General features: G+C 26.0%; 1 protein-coding gene across 1 annotated transcript; it reads right to left on the bottom strand.

The window, feature by feature from the left end:
* Nucleotides 1–1,016: 1,016 nt before the first annotated feature.
* Nucleotides 1,017–22,500, bottom strand: LOC129961680 (CDK5 regulatory subunit-associated protein 3-like). Its single transcript, XM_056075210.1, has 14 exons — nucleotides 22,283–22,500; nucleotides 22,100–22,145; nucleotides 19,186–19,317; nucleotides 16,776–16,925; nucleotides 16,336–16,424; nucleotides 15,914–16,003; nucleotides 13,903–14,039; nucleotides 11,857–12,022; nucleotides 11,313–11,402; nucleotides 9,339–9,456; nucleotides 8,303–8,388; nucleotides 4,579–4,787; nucleotides 2,379–2,550; nucleotides 1,017–2,272 (listed from the first exon to the last, which is right to left on the bottom strand). Exons 1-14 carry the CDS (start codon nucleotides 22,283–22,285, stop codon nucleotides 2,183–2,185), a joined length of 1,578 nt encoding a protein of 525 aa, XP_055931185.1. The 5' UTR covers nucleotides 22,286–22,500; the 3' UTR covers nucleotides 1,017–2,182.
* Nucleotides 22,501–27,222: the final 4,722 nt, after the last annotated feature.

Here is a 27,222-nt window from a genome sequence, read left to right as displayed (position 1 = left end):
ATATATATGTGCCATGTATTGTAGCTATAAGTCGATTTGTCTGGCCTGTACAGCTCCAACGCAGCCACACACATTCATATTTATTATTATTAGAGATTAAAACAGCAAAATGAATTTCGAGTAATAATATTTTTCAAAATTTATCACTAAAAAACAGAAAACAATATTGCTTAATGTTTTATTAATAAAAATTTTGAAAAAAAAATAATTTAGCACGGCCAACAAACACACACAAATACACTCCACTAAAAAAAAGGGAAAATTTACTTATGTCAAATTTAGTAACTATAATTCAGAAGATCTCTTGTTCAGTACCAACATTTTTTCCCCTTTATTATTAAAAGAGATTCATAATTTGGAGTGTTTTAGACAGTTTCCTATATAAAGAAATTAAATCCCATAATGGAATATCTCTGAATTCCATGAAGGATAATACTATGGAAATATATGTACAAGATTACACAGAATAATTGAATTAAAATGGCTTTATTTTCATAAATGAATATAACAAGTATAATTTATCATCAAACAATCAATAAAAGGATTTTTGTCTTCTTTGTTTACATTCTTATTAACCATAAGGATAATATTTTTCTTAGTTTACATTTCTATAAAAAATAAATAAATAAATTACAACAAAATAAAGATATATCTGAATTATATAATTAGCAGTCAACAAATTAAAAATATTATCTGAATTTTTGAGCATCAAAGAAATGCATATTGAGTAAGATTTGTTATATTTATGAAGTTAAACATGAAAATAAAAAGACTAATTTCAATATAAATACAGAAGTTTCTTAAATTAGTTATTTCACAAACCATTACATTTTAATCTGAATTGTTATATTAAATACATTCAGACTTTTAATATTTTTTTTTTCATGTATGATGAAAAGAGACATAAAGTAAATTGTTGCAAGAATCAAATTACATATGATATATAATATCAGAAAAAAAATTTGAAGAATAAATTTTAACCAACAAAGAAGTTTTTTTTTTTTTTTTTTTTTTTTTGCTAAAATAAATAACCATAAATTAAAGATATATGCAATTTAAGATCTTGTTTGGAAAACAAAATTTTAGCATCAATTTCAAAGTTCAATTTATATTGAAAAATTTCTATAAGTCACATATTTAGTAAAAAAATATATTAATGAGAAAACATATTATACCAATGTAAGGCACTAAGACAATTTATTCTTCCAGGAAACATCCCAGTGATTTTTAAGTGGAAAAAAAGTCTTCGTACTAAAATAAGAATGCTATTAAAAACAACTCTAAACTTATTCCTTTAAATAATTTGTATGCACTTCTCATAATGTGTGCACATTTTCAGGATATTGAGCATAATTATATTTTAGCAAATCAAAACGACTTTTGAAAATTATTTAACAATGGCTGTAGTAAGGAAACATTAAAATAAACTCTTACTGAAAAATTAGTCGTACAATTCATTTACCTACTCACAAACGATTTTGAGAAGACTTTTACTTTGGTCTTACTTCTAAGATTTATAATCAGAAAATCAACATCAAGGAAAAAATTGTTTAAAAAATTCAAAGATATGAAAGATGAGAATATTACACATTTGTTTCCTTTGCATGTAAACTGACTGAGTCCGAAAGGTCTAATTAATATGCACAAAAAAATATTGAAATATGGAATTTGTTGACTTTTTTTCTTCACATAAATTCTTTTTGGCTTGAATTTCAGTATTCGTAAAATCATGCAACAGAACCAAGTAACAGTTTTTATATCTGAATGAAGAATACAGAAATGAAGAAAAAATTCTTCAGCTGCAATTTTATAAGCTTCAAGGACACATTCACTATTGATTTACATATCATAATCTGGAATTTATTTCATAGAGAAATAAATATTTGTCATGTGCAAGGTTCACATTTTGAGATATAATTCTTCACTAATGTTTCACATTTTTGTTAATAAATATCAAAAGATCTGAATTTGCATTTAAAAAACTTCATAAATATCAAAAGAAATAATTTATTCAGTGGCAAGTTATTAATTTTTGAAATAATTAATATTAGGCATATTTAATAATAAAATAATTTTCTTTGACACAAAAAAAAAACACATCGAAAATAAAAAAAAAATTGAATACGTATAAAATTATTACAACAAAATTTTTGGTTGTTATGAATATTTAAAAAATATACATTCAATAAGCAGTAATCTGTTGTAGAGCACTTAATCCTCCCATGATATTAACACGTCGGTTTTTATATCTCTTTGATATATCCTTTTCAACCTAAAAGAAAATTATCAGTTTTCAATCAATATTAAATAGCAAACACCATTAGAATATACTATATATAACTGAACAATAGTTTAAACAAATTTTTACATTTATTTACCTCAGACAGAAGAATTTTTGTTTTCTCTACAATTAACTTAATCTTAGGGTCAAGAGCTTTTTCTTCTTCAACAGCTTCTTGATACTTCAGCTTTACAGCTTTTTGACATTCAACCATTCTCTCAGCAGTTTCCAATTTGCTTTTAAGGGATTCGACTAATCTGTCAACATACCTTTGAAAAAATGATTAAATATCATAAATATTTGAATTTATTTCGATTTTAAAAATAATATTTTATAAAATAAAACAGAGAAAGTTTGACAGGATTTCAGGAATTAGTGAACTAATTTTACAAAAAATATTTCCAATTAATTTAACAGTTTTATGATTTTATTCATAAATTTGAACACATATAACAAGTTTTTGACCTTAGAGAAATAATACTTTTAATAAACTATATATTACCAAATATAAACCATGAGAGCATTTTTTTTTTAATTCAAAAATTCCCAATAATTTTATTTTTCAATAAAAAATAAAATATGTATTCTATAACTTTTAAACATGTCATCATGACAGCAAAATATATTGTCAAATGAATAATATAGAAAATAAATATTTCTCAATCAAACTGTTATAAAGTAAGGTGCTAGTTTTTGTATAAAGTAAAGAACAATATTCTCGAGGACATTCTATTTATGCTTGTCTATCTATGTTTGATGAATCAAATGTTTTTAATCTTGATAAAACTGGCTTATTTTATCATCATTTGCCTGATAAAACTCATATCATTTAAGGATGAATAGTGCACTTTTAGAAAAGCAAGTAAGCAATGCTCGGCACTTCTGCTTGGCGTTAATATGAGTGGAAATGTGAAACTAAAACCACTTGTAATAGGTAAAAGCAAAAAGTCATGATGCTTTAAAAATATTAAATCCCTTCTAGATGAATATGAAGTAAATTAAAATCACAATGATTTGGGAACAACATATTCGTAAACTGGATTATCAGTTTTCACATCAGTAAAGAAATGTTGCCATTATTGTTAATAACTGCACCACTACAATCAACCCAAAAATTTAAAAGCAATCGAAATTGTTTTTTTTCCACCAAATGTAACTGCACTTCTTCATCCTTTAATTAAGGGATAATTCATGGCTTTAAGCAAAAAAAAATGCTTGTAAAGGATCTGATAAAAGCCTTAATAGGAATGAAAAGTTAAAAGTTTCGATTTGTAATGCAATCAAATACACAAACAAAAACTGGAGTTCTGTTTCAACAGAAACTGTTTGAAATTTTTTTCAACACGCTGGATTCATAGCAAATACAGAATCAGAAATCCACAATGAAGACATCATCAAGCTGGAACCATTCAAGACTTTACTGCAAATCAAAAAGAGTGCAATATCAATGGTGTTAATGCATTTGTCAACATTGATAATTTTTTTAAAAAAAAAGCAGTTCAAGCAAGGATAATAAGGTTGAGAATATGGATCAAAATCCCACCCAACAAGATAGAACAACTGAAACCCTAGACAATAATATCCATTCAAGACACAACATACGAAGAATTTAAAGCCTCAATATTTATAAAGAAAAATATTTCCAGTACAGAAAAGAAAATAAAGAAAATAAAATAAAGAAAAATATTTCCAGTAATCACCATTTTCATCAATCAATATTATTGGATTTTTCGATATTTTAATGTACCAAAGTAATTAAAAGAAAATAGAATGTGATAATTATAAAAAGTAGTTTCTTGCTTTTTTTATTTTCCACTCATTCATTCGCATATATTGATTTCTAAAACTCTTGTTTTTGTCACTGAATCACTCGGCAATTCATGAAAATATTTCAGTGCTTTTTTTTTTTCCCAAAAAATCTCTTGATCCTCCTACGTTGTCAAAAATGCCTGGTCCCAAGAGATGGCTTAACAAGGTTTTATTCTTTATTAAAAATCACAGGGAACAAAAATTCACACATTTTTTTAAAGGATAATTCAATATTTTCCTATATAAAATACAACTTCTTTTCTTCTGTAAAAGACAAATCTGGTAACGATATATAACAGACTGATGTTTTATTTTGACAATCAGAATGAAATAAACCATAAAAATAGAAAGACAATAATTCGTACAAAAAATTTGGATATTTTTAGACTTATATAAAAATAATTGGAAAATTTTAAAAACTAGGCTATAAATAGCTTTCTTATTTTGGAAGTTTGGAAAAAGTTAAGGAATAAAAAAATCTTTTCTACCTTGGTGAGTTTTTAATAAGATATAAATGCTTTAGCTTGGTTGTCATAAGTTGTGATGATATAGATTTTACAGAAATTAACATCTGTTTCAAACTTTCAGTTGATTGCATCTGTAAAATTGATGGAGCATTGTGAAACAAACTTGAAGACAAAACATCATTTCCAGCTGATTCAGCTTCCAAGAGGCGCTGTTCAAGAAACGTTTCCAGCTATTGATAAAAAATAAAAAATTAATAGAAAAAAAAGATACATATATTCATTAACTACCAAAAACTGAAGATGTTCCTTAATTGATTTGAAACATTATTATTTCATAACATTTCATTAGAGAAAGGCATAAGATTTCAGCTAGATAAAATTTTAACATATTCCCTACTTCAAAACTTTGGAGGATTTTATGGATATATATTATGTATTCCACAATATTGAATTAATTAAAATATTAATGATATCATTTCTGATATATAATAGAGATTTGAATCAATTTTTACATTTAAGTTTCATCACACTTTTTTACCCCAAAGAGATATAAAATAATCCAATTAATTATTAATTCAATAAATAATTTTATACTTAACAAAGAGCTATTAAATATTTATTTATTTTATATACTGACTTTGAATATTTTCCAAAAATAAGTATTCATATCGCTTAATATTCTTTCATTTTCTTTTTTTAATTATTTGCCCTTTCTTTTGTCACCTGCAGTCCTCAACCAACAGTTCAGACTCTTATCTTTCTGCATATCATACTTTGAACCACCTGTACAAGTCTAGCCGTTCCCCTATTCATCATTGCTCTTAAGATAATAATAGCTCCTCCATAATATTATTTATATTGCCAAAATGCATTCATTTTATGTTTGCATGCTTGATGAGAAAAAAAAAATATAGCATAGTGTTCCCCTTTATTTCTCTCTAGTTTCTCCCTTGAATATAAAACACAACTTAATGATTAGAGTCATTTAAAAATTTGTGGAAATTAAACAAAGCAATGCATATTATGGAAAAAATTTCAATGAAAATATAATTGTTTAGTCTTCTTTAAAATGGCATATAAACCATTTCCATGCAATAATTATTTAATTCAATAGTGAAAAACTAAACAAAATTGCTAAAGCTTGACTCAATTTTTTGCCATTTAATTAAATATCTTAAGAAATATTTAATTCTGAAAACCAAAAATAGTCCAGTTAATGTTAAAACAGATTTCAGAGTGGCATGTGCCAATTTCATTGAGAAGAAACATAGCATGCACTTTCTGCTTTACAAATAGTAACAATTTTATTGGTATTTTACCATATTTAAAATTTATGGTAAAACAATTATGAATTCCTCTTACATTTACTGCTTACTAAATACATGTTTAAGTTTTAACTCTTATATCTTGATGTCTTAAAAGTCTTATATTCTTAAAAAATCTTTTATTATCTTGCACTTGAAAAATGAGCTCAGATTAAGTCAGCTAAGTCAACAAATAGTATAGCAATCTGCAGGTTTTGACAATTGACAAGTCAATATTGAGTCATTATTGAGTTTATATAGAGTCTGTATATTTGAGATCTAGAAATCCATTAATATTAATTCCGAATGAAAAAAATAATCACATCAGCATTGAACTGAATTTCTTTCTTCCATCATAAATATCTATTTAATGTGTAACTACAATCAGTAACCATGTTTTTTTTAAAGCCTAATTTTAAGTTGTTGTTTTTTAACCAATGTTAATCCTTGGAGGATTTCCTTAAAGGATGGAAAGTTTTTGAAAATTATAACATCATATATAAATCAATATCAACCAATTAAAATAGAACAGGTCCTTGTGTGATTTTTTTTTAATTTGTAGAAAAATATTTCAACCATTAGAGATGAAATAGTTAAAAATATATGAATTAAAATTATAAAGTAAGATATTGGGAAAATAAATAATTTATTCACGTAAATTTTTAACTACAAATCAAATTTCCTTTTTCTTATGTTTTGTTTTAAATACTGTCTCTGGTGACTTTGCTGGATTAACAGCTGCTAAGAACTGAATTAAGTAATTTGCTCCTAATAGCTTTTTCAGTAAAGTATCTTTAAACTTCACATTTTGACAGATGTACTGCTTAGGAGTTTTATCATTGAGCTGTGCATCTCTCTAATTTTCTGTCATTTTTCCTAAAATTTGAAATTTAATTAGAAATGAAAGTGATTAAACTTCAAATAATACAAAAACTATCTGCCTGAATTCGAAGCATATTCATAAAAAATATTTGTAGAAAGTGAAACTGCATAGAATTAAAGTTTTGGATGTATTACAGAATGTTTTATAATGTATATAATATCACATTCAATAAAAATGTATCTGATTCAACAAAAGAATTCATTGTGTCTCAAAATAATAATAAAAGAAAAGATAAACAATTGATAATAATAAGTAATAAGAAAATAATTTTCATGTAATAAGAATAGGAATAATAATATATTTTTATACAAATATATATATGACACAAAAGAGCAACAGTGTTTAAAAAATGAACACATTTTTAAAATGTTTCATTATTGCTTGCTTGTGAAGTTAGCTCTTAAATTTATTCCTCAAAAAATTAAAAAATATTATTAAAAGCATATTTCAAATAAAAATCTTCAAAAAATGGAAAAATAAGCTATATCAACAGCCTTCATCATTAATAATGGAAAAATAATCCAGGGTGAAATATTTAAACTTCTGACAACAATGAAAGCTATCTGAATTAAATAATAATGAAAGCTATCTGAATTTCATTGAAATTATAAAATATATCACTAAAAAAAATATTTTTAAAAATTGATTAAAAATAGACAGAAAATTTACACCAACCAAATTATTATGATAATTTTTTTTTTTAATTTTGGTGTAATAATTTGTTTAAATTTTAGAAATTACTTTAGTGACCAAATATTTTCCATAATTATGAAGAGAAAATGTCAACATTTCTCTAAATTTTTTTAAAACGCCATACTAAGTTTTTACCCTCCTAAATTTCGTAGCAGTAGATTTAATGATTTATTCTGTAGAAAGCCAAAACACACATTCTTCTATATCAGCAGTAGAAATTTTATTGAGCTGATTGAGAGTTTATTGAGTTCATAAATATATCAACAGTACATTTAGAAATTATAATAAATATGTAAACTCATACAAACTTAAGAAAAAATTAAAAATAATTTTTAAAAAATTAAAACGGCATAACCTTACTAATAAGTTATAACTTTATTAATAAGTAATTATCAAAGACAAAATTGCAATATGAAACAAAATAAGCTATGAAATAAAAAATAATATAGTCAGATGGGGAAAACTTTTGTTAACAAAGAAAGTAAAAGACTGAATAAGACAATCTTAAAAGTTTAATAATTTAAATTCAAGTTCAAAGGCCTATTTCAATTTGAATTAACCCAAGAACTTGGGATATTCAGTAAAAATGTTAACTCTAGATTTTAGTTCTACTTTGCACTCAGCCAGTTGTTGAAAAATGAAGTAATAAGAAAGATGTATCAAAGAGAAAAGATCAAAAAAGGAAAAGTTTAGACAATATAATTTTAAAACTATAACTATATCCGAACCACAATAGATAACTATATCCTGACCACAGATAAAATTTGTAATTGCTTCAAGCAATTTTTTAGAATTTTTCTTTCAAGAAGAGTGGATTAATTTACATATAACATATTAGAATGGAAACAAAAAATAATATACACACCTCTAACAAGTCATTATAGAAAGAATTTCGAGTTGATTCATTTTCTAAAACAGACAATGCATCAATACCATGAGCCACTTTTCCACCTGTAATATTTCAAAAATGCATTATTACATGCAAATATGTGTTCTATTATGTCTACATAATATGTCAAAAATGCATTATTGACAGTAAATATGTTGTGTTAATATATAAAAACGCAAATTGAAATATTAAAGTTAGTCATGCCAATAATATAAATCATTTACCATCTTTATCTTTTAGAGTGAGTTAATAATATCCAGATGATTTGAAACAAAACAAATATTACATATGCAAAAGCATTTCAATTGATAAACTACGATAATGTTATAAATATTAAACAGATTCTAAAATCATTATGTTTTGCAGGATGTTATTAAAGGCAATATTATTGGTCAATTAATAAAGTACCTGATTTACAAATGTATGCTAAAATTTAGTGATAAAGCTAAGCATTATCATGAATAAAAAGTAAAATTACTTCAAACTGACAAAACAAATTTAAAAAAATTAAATAATCTTAATGGATATTTTTTCACTATAAAAAAATTATTATATTTATAAATAAAGTAGTTAAAATTTAAATAATTTTAGAACAAACAAAGAAAAAGGTTTAAACTATAACAATCTAATTTATGCTTTCAGCAATAAAATCAATAAATTTAATTTAGGTTTCATAAAATAAAATTTTACAAATTTAAACAAAGAAATTTTTATAATATTTTTTCAACTAAAAATAAAACTGTTATATTTAAAATAAAAATAATAATTTTTTAAAATATGTCTTTTGCCAGCACATATCCAACTATGAAATTCAGATCACAAACAACTGTTTTAAAACAAAATAACCAATAAATATTTAATTTTCATGGTTTCTTCAAATGATTTAGAAATACTACATATTTTTAAAAGATTAATACGATGACCCAATAAAAATTAAAAACCTAATCTCTTAGTGAAAATAACTTTCTGCCATATCTCACATTAAAGAATCAAATAAGAAAAACTTAAATACCTGATCCACTATCAAGAACTTGAAATTCAGAAGTGCCTGAAGTTTCAACAGAAATATCCCAATTGATTTCCGAATCGCCAAAATCAATCTGGTCCCCATTATCTGGTTTACATTCTTCCTAAAATAATAAACACAAGTAAGAAACGCACTATTTTGTTAGTAACAGTTTAAATCAATGATAAAAAGACATATCACATAGTAATCTTATAAAGAAATATAAAGAGAAAATTAATAGAATTTGCATCTATTAAACTTCATACTTAAGCAGTTAATTTCCAAAGTTAGTGATCTTTGTAATTCACTTCTTATTTAAATAAAATCTCTTTTTCTTCATTACAGAATCAAATAGCATCAGTAAACATCACACTGAATAACACCTGGTAAAATTGAAGATAATTCCAACTCAATATATATAATGAACTCGAAGGCGAATTTAGTGGTGAAAAACATTAGGAAACATTTTTTTTTTCAAAGGTTAAAGAAAAAATAAAAGTTATTTTTATAGCAAAATAAGCAAACAATGGAAAATAACCCTGACCCCCAATTTAGAAAATTTTTGATTTTATTCTCACTTTCACTACTTAATTTTAATCCTAAAAATAGATTTTTATAAATATACCAGTTTTTCAATTCAAAAATCTATAAAAGCCACTCATTAAGTACAGCTTACTTTAATTTTTAGTAAAAATTCAAACATTTATAAACTACCAACACAGATATTTTAGTTAATTCTATGAGTTTGCAAAAATAAAACTCAGTATAAGTAGAAAGCAGGTGTTAAGTTATGGAAACCATAGGCAAATAGTCCCAAGTGTTTAACAACATTATATGTTATGCTTGGTATGTTGCCCAATTTTCAAAAGAAAGACAAATATTTTATTAATGTAAGTTTGTTTCCTAATCAATTCCATTAATGTTTCTCTTAAGGATTATCATTATTTATCAATTATGCAAGATGCCAAAATGCATCTTGTTTCCAATGTTTTTACAAAAATTATCATTCCAATTCTAATATATAATATAAAACTGGTGAAATATTTTTATAATGACAGTAATTATAATTAATATTTATCATCACTTAAGTTATATTTGCAATTACTTTTAATGCTTAAATATAAAATTATAATACAAGTATTAGATGGATGATTTTTTTTTTTTTCGCATTATACAGGAGTTGCATATTAATTGAAATTGTTTGCAAGTTGTTAATTTTATTTAAATAATTTGTTAAGAAAATCGCATCCATATTTTTAATTATTTTTTTCTAAAGATTTAATTATAATTTAAGTATCAAGAGAAAAGTAAAGTATTCATTGAAACCATTCTTAAATTGTTAATTTAATTTGGAATAATTTTGAAAGAAAATAAACATTAAGAAAGAAAGAACATTAGCCAGGACCAAATTCAGGTCTCTTGAATGCTATTAAGTGAGCATTTCTGGCACTCAGCAACAGTGGCACATTATTATATAAGCTATACTGAAAATTTGAGGGGCATTTTCTTGAAATTGGCCAGCTATTGCATTTTAAAACTTTAATGAATGAATATTCAGAAGACATACTAGCATTATACTAAATTTCATCCTGAAGTCAATTTTTTAATCTCTTCCATTTTAATAGGAAGAGAAAAAAAAAGAAAAAAAATTAACATTATACAAAATGAGAAAAACTAGTTTTGACTTAGTATGGAACACATATGAGAAAACATTTTTTAATCATAATTACAATTTCTGAATCACATTACAAGCTAAAACTATAGTAAACTAAGCAAATTAAACTAAAACTAGTTAAGCAGTGTACAAGCAAACTAAATTATCATCTGAATAATATTTTGAATCTTAAAAAGATTTTTTTCAATATAAAATAAAAATTTTAAAAAATAAAACAAGGAAATATCTTAGAAAACTAAAAAACTATATTTTAAATATGATTATTTTTCAGCAATTTATAAAATAACTATTTAGTGTTGACTCACTCTATCAACATGGACAAAATCTCCATTTGGAGAACTAGAACTCCTGTCATCACCTGATTCTGAATTAGTAATCAAATCTCCAAAATCTATCTGATAAAGAAATGTACAGTTATTAAGATGATTGGTGATTTATAACAAATATTCAAAAATAAAATTCAAATAGAGAAAATAAAAAAAAGTTCATGTGATTGAACTTGTATCAATAATTAATTTTAATAGTTTATTATGGAATATGGAGGAAAAATATTGAGATAAAAAGCATTTTATTATTTGTAAAACAATTAAAATATAAAAATTACACAAATATGCAAAGAAAATGAACTAATTGAACTTCACAATTTCAGTTGAAAAGTATGTACATATACAAGTATTTGAGTTCCATGTACCTACTACAATTTGCATTAATCTTAAATGCTGAAGCATGCTCTTTCTTCATTAACTAATATATTTTTTGTAATTGACAATGAATTTTAAAAACTACTTTTGCATTAAGTATTTGAATCAAGATACAAAAGCAGATGCCTATTATAATATGCACTTTTACCTGGTCATCAGCAGCTCCTGAACTTCCACAATCGACATCTAGAGGGAGAACTGGTGTAGTAACTTCAACAACTTCGGGTGGTTCACCAGTTCTCCACTCAAAGGTGGTTGTATTACCCTTCTCAAGAATATGATGCAAAAGAAGAAGGCAATCTGAATCCATATCTCTATGAATAAAAAATTAAAACAATAGACTTTAGAAATTTATTAAAACTACATTCTGAATAAGCTTTATCACATAAATGTATATTATCTGCAGTAATTTTTTGTTTTTATTTTTATTTGTTTTTGTTTATTCATTTGTTTTATTTTCATTTTTATTTATTTATCAGTATTTGCAAAAAAAAAAAAAAAAAATTTGTGTCACACTAAAAGTTCACAATTTTTCTTTTAAAAAATAAGCATAAAAAATGGCTTGCTTTGGTGTTAAAAACTACAGCAAAATACCATTCTACAATGTTGCACCCCCCCCCCTTTCTTTAATTTAATTAATTGAAAACTGATTAAGGGTGACAAAAAAATTTAATCGCTTTATTTTTATGAGATTTAATTGTATGTACAAAAATATGCAATGTGCTCTTTAATGTAATTCTCATTCTGAAATTTAAAAAAATAAATAAATGAATGAATGAATATATGAATAATAATAAATAAATAAATAATAAATAAATGAATAATAACAATAGCTCTCAGTATATTTTTCACATATGCAGTCATGTGTTTGTCACCAAGATAGACTACAATTCCATTTCTAACTGTATAGCATGCTTCAGCTAGTATGTTTAATAATCATTAACATAAATAATTACAATTCAACAGCATCTGTAACTAGCTTTTCAATAATAATTATCAAAATGAATTTAAAATCAAAAGAATAACTTTTTCTAAAAAAAATTCATTTAAAATAAATAATTAAGAAAATTTTAAATAAATTAACAAAAGTGAGAATAATTGTAAATCCAATTTTAAAAAATTTCTTAAAAGTTTTTAAAGAATTTCAGCCCCAATTTTAAGCAATGAAGAATTTTCAGAATGTGCCATGTGGGTAAAGATAACAAATTTCTCTACCTCTGCTCTTTTATAACTAAGAAAAAGTATAATAAATGTGAATAACGTTTCATCTAGAAAAAAATTTACAGGCATGGAATGAAATTTGCTTTTACAAATCATAAATGATGGATTAAAATTAATGACAATTAGATCAAAACCTATAGTATAAGACCAAGAACGTTTACAAAAGTTAGACAAAATCATACACAATTACACATTTTTGATCGTAAAGATATAGCGTCATTGTTCAGTGAGAAATTTGTTTCTTTGTATGTTGAAATTAAAGGAAAGGAAAAATCTAAAAATATTAGAGGTCAATGAATATTAATGTACAATGTTCAAAATTTAGTGTTCTTACATAAAAAAATTGTTTATTGATATAAACAGAACCTTTAAAATGATTACAGTACAACAATAACGATGCAAAAAGAAAAAAAATAATTTCTAAAAAAAGCATTATGTTCAAATTTGTTTGAAAATATATTGAGAGAATAACTTGTTCCAATATAGAGCTTGAAACGTAAGTTCAATAAAATGGCAATCTTCTATATGTAGGTATAAGAAGAAAAAACTTTAATTTTATAATAACAGATGGTACTTAATTAAATAACAGAAAAAGAAATTGGGCATGCAATGTAAAGCATGAGTTCAATATGTAAGCGAAGATAAAAACTTGCATGTTTTCCATTGTTTGATTAAATGAAAATTCGATCTACAGGAACAATTTAGCACTTATTTTCAAAATGAAGCAATGCAAAAAAAAAGGAATTAATTTATTTCTTAAACTAAATATTCAAATAAAATACAAAATAAAAAATCCACGTAAAATACAGAAAATTCTTTAAAAAACCTTTTGATTTAGAAAACAAAGCTGAATTAATCAGCAATCGTAAAAATTTAACACTGTTACTTGAAGTAATTACAAAAAAAAAAAATCAATGATTTGTATGAAAAATAAATGATAATTATAATAAAGGATAATAAAAAATATATATACTTTTTTAGAGTAAAATTCAAGAAAGCCACATAATAATTTCGGACAGGTGCAAGCTCTTTGACCGAAATTGCAATAGCATTCAAGGCTCCAGGAAGTTCATCCAACAATGAAAGCAGCTCCTTTTTTATGTTTTTTCCCTGAAATCATAAAAAAAATATATTATTCGAGACACACAATTTTTTTTTATATGCTCACAACAAAGTAATAATACAAGAAAGCTACACAAAATTAATAAACAGAAAATGAACTAACACCATTTTACAAAGATATAACGGAAATTTTAACACTTCAGAACATCAGGTGTAAAGGAATTTTAAAATAATCAAGAATAATGAGTATATTTTTAAGAGCTCTATATCCCAACTCAATAAGTATTAATAATTTGTAGGAATAGTAGAACATTTTATTTAATTTTAAATATTAAATTTATTATTTAGATTAAAACACTGTTTATTCTCTGACAAATTCATGTGAAAAATGTTTTAGATATAGTTCATGACAATTCCAAGTATATGATAAGTTTTTTTTGTGTGGGGTGGGACTGAAATTTGAATTCATAATTTTTCATTCACAAATTAAAACTCTTTAATAGATCTACTGAGACAGTAAATGAAAGACACCCATAAATCAAATATTTATTAATTTTTCTGTTACTTTAACAAATGGTATTATGCTTCTATGTAAAATTTTTGTTTTCTCTTTGGAAAGAAAAAATAATTGATATTTCTTAATTCGAGTAAAATATTATAACAATTTAATTATGGATTTTATAAAGTTTATTTATGATTTGGAAATATATATATAAAATAGAAAAATCATTCAGCTTACAAAAAAAAATCTCTTATCCATTTGTAAAGTTTACTTGAGGAACCAACTAACAGTAAAGTATAGTTTTAAAAAAATCTCATGGGGGACAAATATAAAATGAAACAATTATAAATATGAGTGTCAAATGGAAGGTAAATTCTTCTAATGGAAATTACATCACAAAATTGAAGGAAATCATTACAAGCTCATATTTTCAATAAGGGAAAAAAAGCAGTTAATAGCTAAAAATTCTTAGCAAAAAAAAAAAATCAATTTATTACAAAATGACAAAATGAAAAAAGAGAGTAAAACACTTATAATGTAGTTATCCTTTCAGGGAAATATTAACCTTTCATTAAATAATTAATGAAAATTTTCTTCACAAAATATTTAGCAATTTTATGGATAATATAAAGTAAATATACCATGATATATTATTAGTATTAAATGTTAATTTGGAGATTTTAAAGTAAATTATATTTACTAGTTCATATGATGAGAAAGTATATCAAAAGTTCCAAATAAAGTTTGAATTTGATGAGTTCACTTTTAAATTTCAATTAATTAATCAGCATATAAACATTATACTTTGAACATAAAAACAAAAATTGTGATGAAATATTTAATAAACAATATATTATAATATAAATAATTATCATCTAGATTTTCAAAGAAGGTACGAGTCAGAGACACAGTTTGGGCTAAATTTCAAGTTAGAACAATGTTTTAACAAAAGTATTTAATTATAACTATTTGATAAGTAGAAAGGATTAAATAATAGAATTAATAATAATGGATAAATTAAAAATAAAATCTAATGATTTAATTCAAAATCTTTGAAATAAATGTATGCAATAGTTTTATAAGGCTATGCTATTTTCTATAAAATATCTTAAATAAAGGAAGGCCTTTCTATTTTCAAGTGTTTAGCAACTAGAATTTTAATTTACTTTTAATTAAAATGAAACACAGCTACAGTAAACCATACAAGCAAAGGTTCTATAACTGAATTTCTAAAATAATGCTGAAAATAATTCAATATATTATTTTTTTTTCCACAAATGTGCTAAATATTTCAATTTCTTCAGTTTTATAAGGTAAAAGAAACCTACCATATGTTAATATCCCATCTTTGATTCAAAATTTTACATACAAAACTATGCTTATTTTAATCTAAATCAAATATAAATTAATAATTAATTACCTCAATTCCAATTTGTTGACAAGAGGAAAGATAATTTTCACGCATAGCATGTTCATTCTTCACATAATCTCCTTCTTTCTTAACACTTTCCTGAAATAAAAGGAGAATAAGCATAACTAATATAGTAAAAGATGACAGTCTAATAGTAAGAAAAGGAAAAAATGTAACTATATAAGTTGACTATTTTTTACAAAATTCCATTTAAAACTAATGTCATATAATATAGAATAATTTTTTAAGTAATTACAATTCCATTGCAAATATGCCCTTAATCTAGTACTAGAATGGATCAAAATTTTACATCACATTTTAAAAACATATTGCTCAAGCAGTAAACTTACATCAGAATATTACTGCAGGAATTATTATATTTTATAGAATAATAATTAATATATCAACAAAAATAATAAAAATAAACTTACTTCTTGAATCTGTTTGCATTTAACTAGTTGTTTTTTCAAAGAAGGGAGTTCATAAATAATGTTGCGAACCAATAACTGAGCAGCTTCAGCTGAAATCAAAATATTTAATAAGTAATCAGGATCAGACATTGAAATAACACTACCATGAATCACCAAAAAAAATTGAATAATAAGATAATTTCAGAAAAAAGGTTTATTATAAAATCAGAAAGCAATAAGAAGCGATTGGTTTTAAAAAAGTTTAGAATGATAAAATATTATCAAAAATGATGACACTATTACTTTATAATGTATATATTTGTAAATATAATACAATTTTAATTTACTTTAAAAATTGAAATTTCATTTTGAAATAATTACTTCTTAACTTTAACACAAGCAAAATAAACTTAATTTCTAAGAAATAAAATTTAAATATTTCAAAAGGGCAGTATGCTTACCTAAGTATATGTTATCTTTTTCATATAATTTCACTATTTCTAACCAATCTTTCATTCTCTGTGATGAATATTGCCCAAATATATTTTTAGTAGAAGATTCTGTTTCTTTTAAAATTTCAACTATTCGTTGACAATGAAAGTAATTAATATCTGAAATATGGAATTTTTAAATTAATAAATATTTATATTATGAACAGAATTCAATTATAAAATTATTATACGAAGAACTGCACAATTGTAGCAAGAAACATTTTAGTTTTCTTTGCTATTTTTTCAGCTGATGACATAATAAATGAAAAAATGCATTAAAATAATATTAACAGAAATTAGAAAAAGCAACAGAAAAAGATACTTACTTAACAAATATAAGTACTTTTGAAACAGAAATATTTATAAAAATTGCAAATATATATAATGCAAAGTTGTTGCAATATAATAGGGTAAGTAACAAGATGTGATAATGTATTAATGTGATTGTGATATAAAAACAACATGATATACTTTTAATACATAAAATTTAACTTTTAAAAATAAATAATAACAATATATATAACATAGCAAATATGATTTTTAAATAATAGAAATGATAAAAAAAAACTACAAATTAAAGAATTTAAAGTGGTGTTTCAAATATTTGTAAGATTAACTTACTTAGTTGTGTATGTGATTATTTCATCATAAATAAAAAATACACTGAAGAGCCAGAAAAACTGGTACACTTATTTAATGTCGAGTAGAGCCCCCCATGTGTACGCAGAAGTGCCGCAATACAGCGTGGCATGGATTCAACTAATTTGTGAAGACATTCTTTAGACAGTCACACCATGACTCCTCCAGGGCAATCCACAAACCCATGGGAGTGCGAGGTAGTGAAGATCTCTTATGGACAGCACGTTGCAAAATATCCCAGATATGCTCGATAATATTCATGTCAGGGGAATTAAGTGGACAAGAGAGGGAACAAAATTTAGAAAAGGGCTCTTCAAGCCACTTGTAGCTACAGTAGACGTGTGGAGTGGCACATTATCTTGTTGGAATTGTCCATCGGAATGCACATAGGACATGAATGGATGCAGGTGGTCATGAAGGATATTAACGTACCGCTGACCTCTCTAGGTGCATCAACAGTCCCATTTCATACCAAATGCACACAGCCTATACCATCACAGAACCTCCACCAGCTTGAACAGTTCCTTGTAGGCATGAGGGATCCATGGGATTTTCCCCACACTTATACATGGCCATCCACCCAATGCAACTGGAAAGATGATTTGTCAGACTAAACAACATTTTTCAAATTATTAAGATTCCAATGACAATGTTGCTGAGCTGAGACTGGATGCAGAGCTTTGTGTCACTGTCAAAAATGGTACATGAGATGGTCTGAGGCTGCAAAAGTCCATATCAATAGGGGTACGTTGCACAGTACATACACTGATACTTGTTGATGGGGGCCTGCATTCAAATCTGCAGCAATTTGAGGTAGCGTTGAACATCTATCTCGTGTAATGATTATTTTCAGCCTTCGATGATTCCTTTCTGTTCTTTTCCTGGCTGCACCACTGCAGGAGATTTGAAGTTTTACAGGAAACTTGATATTCATGGTATACCTTTGAAATAGTCATGTACAAAAATTGAAGTTTCATCGCTACTTTGGAAATGCTGTTCCCATCTCTCGTGTGCTGATGATTACGCCTCGTTAAAAATCACCGAAATCTTAATAACCTGCCATCATAACAGCAAGAATCGATGTAATAGTTTCCTCAGACACTTGCTGTCTTCTATGCAAATTACCAACCGCATCACGCTACGCCGAATGATTGAACCTCTCCATTATTTGCATACGAGCTGCTATACCAGTTTTTCTGTCTCTTCAGTGTATATATATATATATTGCAATGGAGATTGTAACTTGTTAAAAAAAATTTCTTTGCTACAAAATTTTATTTAAAAAATTTTGTACAAATTAAATTGTAAATATTTTTGTACAAATTTTATTCAATTTGTTTTTAAAAGAAGTCAAACTGTTTTCTGTACCTTCTATAAGAATATTAACCAGATACTTATTCACAACCAAAAATTCTTTCTTGGAAAAAAATCTTTCATTGGATATAATCATCTGTGAGAAAATAGTGAGATATGACATGGTATCATAAAAATCTAAAACTTAAAATTTTTTCCTGAATTCAGCAAAATTTCAAATCTCGAAATTTTTGAAAGTTAGTGTTACATACAGTTTTTCTTCGAAATTAATTAAGAACATTTTGCAATGAATAAGTGAATGTAATACTTTGTGATAAATAATTTGTAAGAACACAAGAAAAATGAACTGCAATCTACAGATATTAATTAATCATATACTGTTAAAACCATTTAGAGAAAATTTATGAAATAGCAAAATCATACTTACAAGTCCCAGCTAATAAATTTGCAATTTCATCTACAGCAGGCATATCCTGAATAGCGTTATTTATATTTTGTCTTACAGTTATAATATTTTTTTGCCAATCACGAGGACAAATTCTACGGCTGACAAGCCAATCTGAAATGATATAAAAATTATTACAATTAATTGTCAAAAAAACATTTAAAATAGAATGTGCTTATTACAATTAAACAATTATAAAAATAATTTCCTATTAATTACAAAAATTAAAGGCATGACATTTTTTTTTTTGAATGATATGTAATACTTTATAATTCTGTGAGGGTTATTAGTAAATTTCTGTTAGTGAATGACAGATTATAAGAAGCACAAATGTTACAAAGAAATATTACTCTTCTATTAGTATGATAGCAACCACATTGCACAAGTTGGCTAAATGAAACAGTATTATTCCGAAACAGTAATTATGTTTAAAAGAAAATTTCTCACAATTTGTATAATAGAATCAAATTAATAACATACTTTTCTACAAGTTATATTTAATTTTTTGAATCAATAAATGTGAAGTGTAACTATTATTAATAAATAAAAATTCATAATAAAGACATTTCATTTTAAAAACAAAATAGATATGCATAATGACTATTCTAATTTCAAAAATATACAATAATAAAATCAGACAATAATTTACTGTTTTACTCACTTAATATGTTAAAGCTGCTTCAAGTGTTGCTTCAAGTTATATAGAAAATAGTAAAAACTAGTTATACATAACAGATTTTTCAATGTATGTGCTCAATATATTTTGAATATAATTGCAAATTTGTAATTTTCAGAAGATTTTCTTTTTTTCGTTTAAATTCCTTTCAAATTGTTGGAATTTTGAAAAACAGATTAATAAAAGACCTTGTATTCCTTATATTCTACATTTCAAATGTATCCTAGTTAACATTTATGGTATTTGTGAACCTTTCGAAATTATAAATACTTTATTCAGTGCATCTCAATAAACAGGAAAATACTTAATGATTTTTTTTTTTTTTTTTTAGTTTAGATACACAACATTCTGCAAAACAAAAAGAAAAGATGAAAAATGTTTTAAACTAAACTTTCCTGGTTTAGTTTAGTAACAATAACATTCTATTTTGAAACACTACAAAGACTGTTTGAGGATGGAAGTTATGGCTTTGAATTTTAGTCAAATGAGAAGTATAACATTTAACATCGGTATTAGACATAACATCAGATTAGCAGAAGGCTAATATGCACTAGATAAATCCATACAGCACATCTTTGGTGAATTGAGAGTTGAATCTGCAAATTTCTTGTTAGGTAGTTGAAATTTGACTATTATTTGAAATATGATGTTATAGGTTTGAATTTTATGTTAAAATACTAAAGAAAATAAAAAAAAATCTTATGAAAAGTTTGAAAAATAAGCATTATGAAATAAATACTATAGAATGAAAAAAAAATGAAAGATTGTGTCAGTGTTTTCAGTAACCTTCCTTTCCCCCCTTTTCTACTTAAACCAATTATAAAATTTTAAAAGTTGCAAAAAGTCACTGTATGTATATGTTTTCAAATGCAATCTTCTGCAAACAAGTTAAGGAATGAAAAGTAATAATAAATATTTAGAATGATGTAAAATATAAAACACAAATTCTTACAAGCATCTTTGTTTTAAGGTAGTTAGTTTGCTATGTAGGCAATAGAATTCTGTTTTAGAAAAATTGAATGACATTTAAAAATTCACATCATATGACTACATATAACTATGCACTTCGAAAAAGATCTCTAGAATTTATGAGAAATCAATAACATGATTGATGGAGAAAACATAACTGTTAAAGCAATAAAAAAAGAAATTAAACTCATAGAACAAGAAGATAGATGATTACATTAAATAATATACATTTACTTTTTTTGAAAGGTCTGAAAATGAAGTATTCTCTAATAAATAATCAAAAAAAAAGAAAAGAACATCATAAATAAAAAGTGATTAAAAAGTACGACAGCCCTATTATTATGAAACCAACCCAGTTAATCTTCTGCTAAGAATTTTTTGTGAATAAATGTGCTACAAATATCATTATTTGTCATTTTATTATATAAAAATTTTCAGAAGCTTATAATTCAAAATAACAGAGCAGAAAAACAGACCAAGCTAAATAATAAAAATTTATTTGTTCAGTAAGAGAAGAGGAAATTATTTTCTGACAATTGATATAAAAAAAAAAGAACATTATATAGAAACTAATTAAAAATACGACAACACTATATTATGAAGTCTGCTTAGTTAATCTTGTGGTACGAGAGGGGTTTTTTTTTTTTTGTTTTTTTGTTTTTTGGCTTACACATGCTAAATATCATTATTTTCCATTTTTTAAAACAATATTTTATATTACAATTAATTTTATTTAAAAATTTAGGTGAAATTTATTATTTTAAAACTTTTTATTAAATATAAATTTGCTGTGTTGGTATAATGCCAAAGAAGTAATAAAACTGCTACATGCTTTCTTTTATTTTATTTCTTAATATACTTCAGAACTTATTATTCACAATTATATAATGCAAAGTGCTCTATCACAATTAGAAAATGTAAGAACATGAAATAAATTAGATATAAGAGGACTTCATCATACTAAAGAACAAAGTTATCTTCTGTTATAGTCTTTTTAGCAAACTCTTTAAATTCCAATTACTATTGCAAAATTTCGGTACTTATAATCGTAATAAACTTGATCGTAATATATATACAGATATATCAAACTTAAAAGATATGCACAAAAAAGTAAATTTCATTGCTCAATTTTAAATAATCAGATCTCAATACTAGTTTTCTCCATAAACATAGCGTAGTTCTTTTTATAAATAATAAAATAAAGAAAAATAATAATAAATCGAAAAAAATTGTAATCAATGTTACACTTACCAAGTAGTTTGTTAAGATGAATATCTATTGGAATATCTTGTTCATTCTGAAATAATTCAATCTGACTTTAAATACAAGTATAAACAATACAAATGATAAACCATAAGCAAAGAGTGTTAAAATGTACTCAAATTTTAAACATCAACAGATGTAAAATAAATTTTAGAGAAATGTGTTATTTACCATATTGAAAAGTTTTATAAATATTTTTCTAAATTATAGGAATAAATGCGTCAATCAAATCTCGATAAAATGTAAAAAGAAATAAATTTAAACAAATAAAATTTATAAATAAAGTTGAATTACAACATGGCAAAATGTTATTCGAGAATTGATCTGACACGAAAATGTTTATTTTCAGTCGTACACGTGAACGTTTTGTTTTTGGTTCTGCTTTTCTGATAATGCCAACATCAAGTGATATACTTTTAATAAAAAAAAGGGGGGGAATCATGGGGATGCGAGGGTTTTAAATCTATACATTTTGAACTGCCCAGCAAAAATCAAAATTGCATTATCTGTAAAAATTCTTGTTTTAAATGCTTTTCAATAGATTTGTAGTAATTACTCTCTCATTTTCTAACTATGAGAAATTTAGTGCTAGAGTATACAGATGCATAATCCACAATTTTTTAAATAACAAATATTTTTGCTATTGTTATTTTTAAATATTTGCTCCAAATAACTGTTATTTCAATCACACTTTTAATTAAGAAATTATTAATTATTATTAATAAAAATGTCTTAATTGTAATTAATACTTAATTTAATTATTTAAGTAAAGTGTGGTTGATTTATTTTATCTATTTAAACTTAATTTTTAATCTTAATTCTATTCAAAACTATTTATTTATTTGAAAGGAATAATTTCTTAAAAAATCTGACATAAAAAAGTCATTTCTTTAAAGCTGTAACTTTAGCTCTATATTTTGTCCATAGATGGCGCCTAAAATGAAGGCCAGTTAGGCCTTCGGTCATTTCACAAGCAACTAAAGAAGAGCCGCGTTGGCCTGGTGGTAAGGTCTCGGCTCGTGAGCCGTAGAGTTTCAGCTTCGAGACTCGATTCCATCGAAGAACCGTCATGTAAGGAAATCTGTTGCACTTTAAATCCGTCAGGGCCAAACGTCCTCCCGTTGGTTTGGTGTGGTGCGGTGTGGAGAGGGGGGTGCCAGTCAGGTGTCGGCCTCGTCATCTGACCGCCGTTTGAAATTACGAGGTCCGTCCCAAAATAGCCCTAGTGTTGCTTTACAACGGGACATTAATATAACTAAACTAAACTAAACAGGAAACTGGACATTATTCTTATACCAAGTCACTGATATTGGAAAGTCAAGTCACCAATACTATTAAGAGCAATTTCACAGTTACAAACAATTTCCTGTGAATAACCCCAATTTCAGTGATATGCATTTCAAATGATTACAATGATACTGCAATTTGAAGAATAACCGGTCCGTTCACTTTTCAACCCATTCTCCTTTTCCTCCTCCCTTTCCTTCTTTTTCCTTTATGATTTCAATTAAAGGGATGGCAAATGGCTTGGCTGAAAATACACAAGCAAAGAATATTTTGTATTTCTGGCAATATCTTTTCTTTCCCAGGAGAGGAAAGATATTTCTTTCAGAGGTGTCTGTTGAAGAGCATGTCATCTAAGTTTCATACGCGTATTGTCAATACGGGGAGTTGTTCCTTTGCGGTTTTAGGTTGAAGGAAATCTATGATTTATTTTTTATTCCTTATTCCTCTTTTTATTCCTTTTCAATTAACAATATATTTGCCCATTATAGATTTTAAGATTTTGCATTTATATCGTATGTATATATATAAAATAGAAATCAACTAATTCCATTGATGACTTGTTGGTACATTAACAAGAGGATGATCGATCTTATATTAATTTTTAAGCATTATGAATAAAGTGATTTTTATTTTTTAATACCCAAAATAAAAAAGTAAATCAATGGTGATGGAACTTGAGATTCATTTCATTTGAACTTGAATTTGTAGTTTGAATTTTTGATATTTCTATTTCACTTCTGCTGTTTTTGATAAGGAAGCATTGTCTGGTGTTTATTCGGAGGTACATTAACCTGAGAATGATGAATTTTAAATTAATAAAACGAAAAGAAAATTCGTTTTTTAAAGATGTTTATTTTCCATGTAATACACAACAAAGAGATCATTACACTTTTTTTGTTCCAAATATTTTGAAAATATGTTTTAAAAAATGGCAACGTATAAATATACAAAATACATACTTTTATGGATGTGATTTCATTGATCTTTGCAAAACAAACCATTAATTTCTTCTATACATTAAATTCGGTCTCGGACAGGTCGTATGCTGCCTTGTGGTCCGAGTGTCGGCCTGCAAACTAGTTGAAGCAGGTTTGATCCGCGCCATCGGAATCCTTTTTATTTTCACTTTTCTTCATATTATTTAATTATTTTTTTAATTTTCAGTATAAAGAAAATTATTATTTTTCTTTTCAAGTAGTAAAATTTTGACCAGAATTTACAAAGATTTCAATATGTTATTTAAAAAAACTTCCAAAATAAAGAAATTGTGCAAATAAAATTCTCAGTTTGGTTAGAGATTCTGGGCATGCGCAGACTTATCCCTTCTCTTAAATACATGGCTTTCATGCATGGATATGCACCATTATAGAATAAAAATAAATAAATAAACATGTGCCTTTAAATTCGGTCTCCGCCAGGTCGTATGCTGCCTTGTGGTCCGAGTATCGGCGCGTAAACCAGTCGAAGCAGGTTCGATACGAGACATCGGAATCCTTTTTATTTTCACTTTTCTTCATATTATTTATTTAATTTTTTAATTTTCAGTATAGAGAAAATTATTATTTTTCTCTTCAAGTAGTAAAATTTTGACCAGAATTTACAAAGATTTCAATATATTATTTAAAAAAACTTCCAAAATAAAGAAATTGTGCAAATAAAGGTCTCAGTTTGGTTAGAGACTCTGGGCATGCGCAGACTTATCCCTTCTCTTATACACATGGCTTTCATGCATGTATATGCACCATTATAGAATAAAAATAAATAAATAAACATGTGGCTTTAAATTCGGTCTCCAACAGGCCGTATGCTGCCTTGTGGTCCGAGTGTCGGCCTGTAAACTAGTTGAAGCAGGTTCGATCCGCGCCTTCGGAATCCTTTTTATTTTCACTTTTCTTCATATTATTTATTTATTTTTTTAATTTTCAGTATAGAGAAAATTATTATTTTTCTTTTCAAGCAGTAAAATTTTGACTAGAATTTACAAAGATTTAAATATATTATTTAAAAAAACTTCCAAAATAAAGAAATTGTGCAAATAAAAGTCTCAGTTTGGTTAGAGATTCTGGGCATGCGCAGACTTATCCCTTCTCTTATACACATGGCTTTCATGCATGGATATGCACCATTATAGAATAAAAATAAATAAATAAACATGTGGCTTTAAATTCGATCTCCGACAGGTCGTATGCTGCCTTGTGGTCCGAGTGTCGGCCTGCAAACTAGTTGAAGCAGGTTCGATCCGCGCCATCGGAATCCTTTATATTTTCACTTTTCTTCATATTATTTATTTATTTTTTTAATTTTGAGTATGGAGAAAATTATTATTTTTCTTTTCAAGTAGTAAAATTTTGACCAGAATATACAAAGATTTCAATATATTATTTAAAAAAACTTCTAAAATAAAGAAATTGTGCGAATAAAATTCTCAGTTTGGTTACAGATTCTGGGCATGCGCAGACTTATCCCTTCTCTTATACACATGGCTTTCATGCATGGATATGCACCATTATAGAATAAAAATAAATAAATAAACATGTGGCTTTAAATTCGGTCTCCGACAGGTCGTATGCTGCCTTGTGGTCCGAGTGTCGGCCTGCAAACTAGTTGAAGCAGGTTCGATCCGCGCAATCGGATTCCTTTTTATTTTCACTTTTCTTCATATTATTTATTTATTTTTTTAATTTTGAGTATGGAGAAAATTATTATTTTTCTTTTCAAGTAGTAAAATTTTGACCAGAATATACAAAGATTTCAATATATTATTTAAAAAAACTTCTAAAATAAAGAAATTGTGCGAATAAAATTCTCAGTTTGGTTACAGATTCTGGGCATGCGCAGACTTATCCCTTCTCTTATACACATGGCTTTCATGCATGGATATGCACCATTATAGAATAAAAATAAATAAATAAACATGTGGCTTTAAATTCGGTCTCCGACAGGTCGTATGCTGCCTTGTGGTCCGAGTGTCGGCCTGCAAACTAGTTGAAGCAGGTTCGATCCGCGCAATCGGATTCCTTTTTATTTTCACTTTTCTTCATATTATTTATTTATTTTTTTAATTTTGAGTATGGAGAAAATTATTATTTTTCTTTTCAAGTAGTAAAATTTTGACCAGAATATACAAAGATTTCAATATATTATTTAAAAAAACTTCTAAAATAAAGAAATTGTGCGAATAAAATTCTCAGTTTGGTTACAGATTATGGGCATGCGCAGACTTATCCCTTCTCTTATACACATGGCTTTCATGCATGGATATGCACCATTATAGAATAAAAATAAATAAATAAACATGTGGCTTTAAATTGGGTCTCCGACAGGTCGTATGCTGCCTTGTGGTCCGAGTGTCGGCCTGCAAACTAGTTGAAGCAGGTTCGATCGGCGCCATCGGATTCCTTTTTATTTTCACTTTTCTTCATATTATTTATTTATTTTTTTAATTTTGAGTATGGAGAAAATTATTATTTTTCTTTTCAAGTAGTAAAATTTTGACCAGAATATACAAAGATTTCACTATATTATTTAAAAAAACTTCCAAAATAAAGAAATTGTGCAAATAAAAGTCTCAGTTTGGTTAGAGATTCTGGGCATGCGCAGACTTATCCCTTCTCTTATACACATATCTTTCATGCATGGATATGCACCATTATAGAATAAAAATAAATAAATAAACATGTGCCTTTAAATTCTTTCTTCGACAGGTCGTATGATGCCTTGTGGTCCGAGTGTCGGCCTGTAAACTAGTTGAAGCAGGTTCGATACGCGCCTTCGGAATCCTTTTTATTTTCACTTTTCTTCATATTATTTATTTATTTTTTTAA

This window comes from Argiope bruennichi, chromosome 2, assembly GCF_947563725.1.
Source record: "Argiope bruennichi chromosome 2, qqArgBrue1.1, whole genome shotgun sequence".
Classification (NCBI taxonomy): domain Eukaryota; kingdom Metazoa; phylum Arthropoda; class Arachnida; order Araneae; family Araneidae; genus Argiope; species Argiope bruennichi.
The sequence above is the reverse complement of the archived record's forward strand: the minus strand, read 5'-3'. Positions and strand labels throughout refer to the sequence as shown.

What these genes read in the sequence shown, in the direction of transcription:
- LOC129961680 (XM_056075210.1), bottom strand. An exon ending in AATGCAAACAGATTCAAGAA is followed by an intron (nt 16,004 to 16,335) that starts GTAAGTTTATTT and finishes CTTTTATTTCAG; the next exon opens with GAAAGTGTTAAGAAAGAAGG. An exon ending in AGTTCTTGATAGTGGATCAG is followed by an intron (nt 8,389 to 9,338) that starts GTATTTAAGTTT and finishes GAAATATTACAG; the next exon opens with GTGGAAAAGTGGCTCATGGT.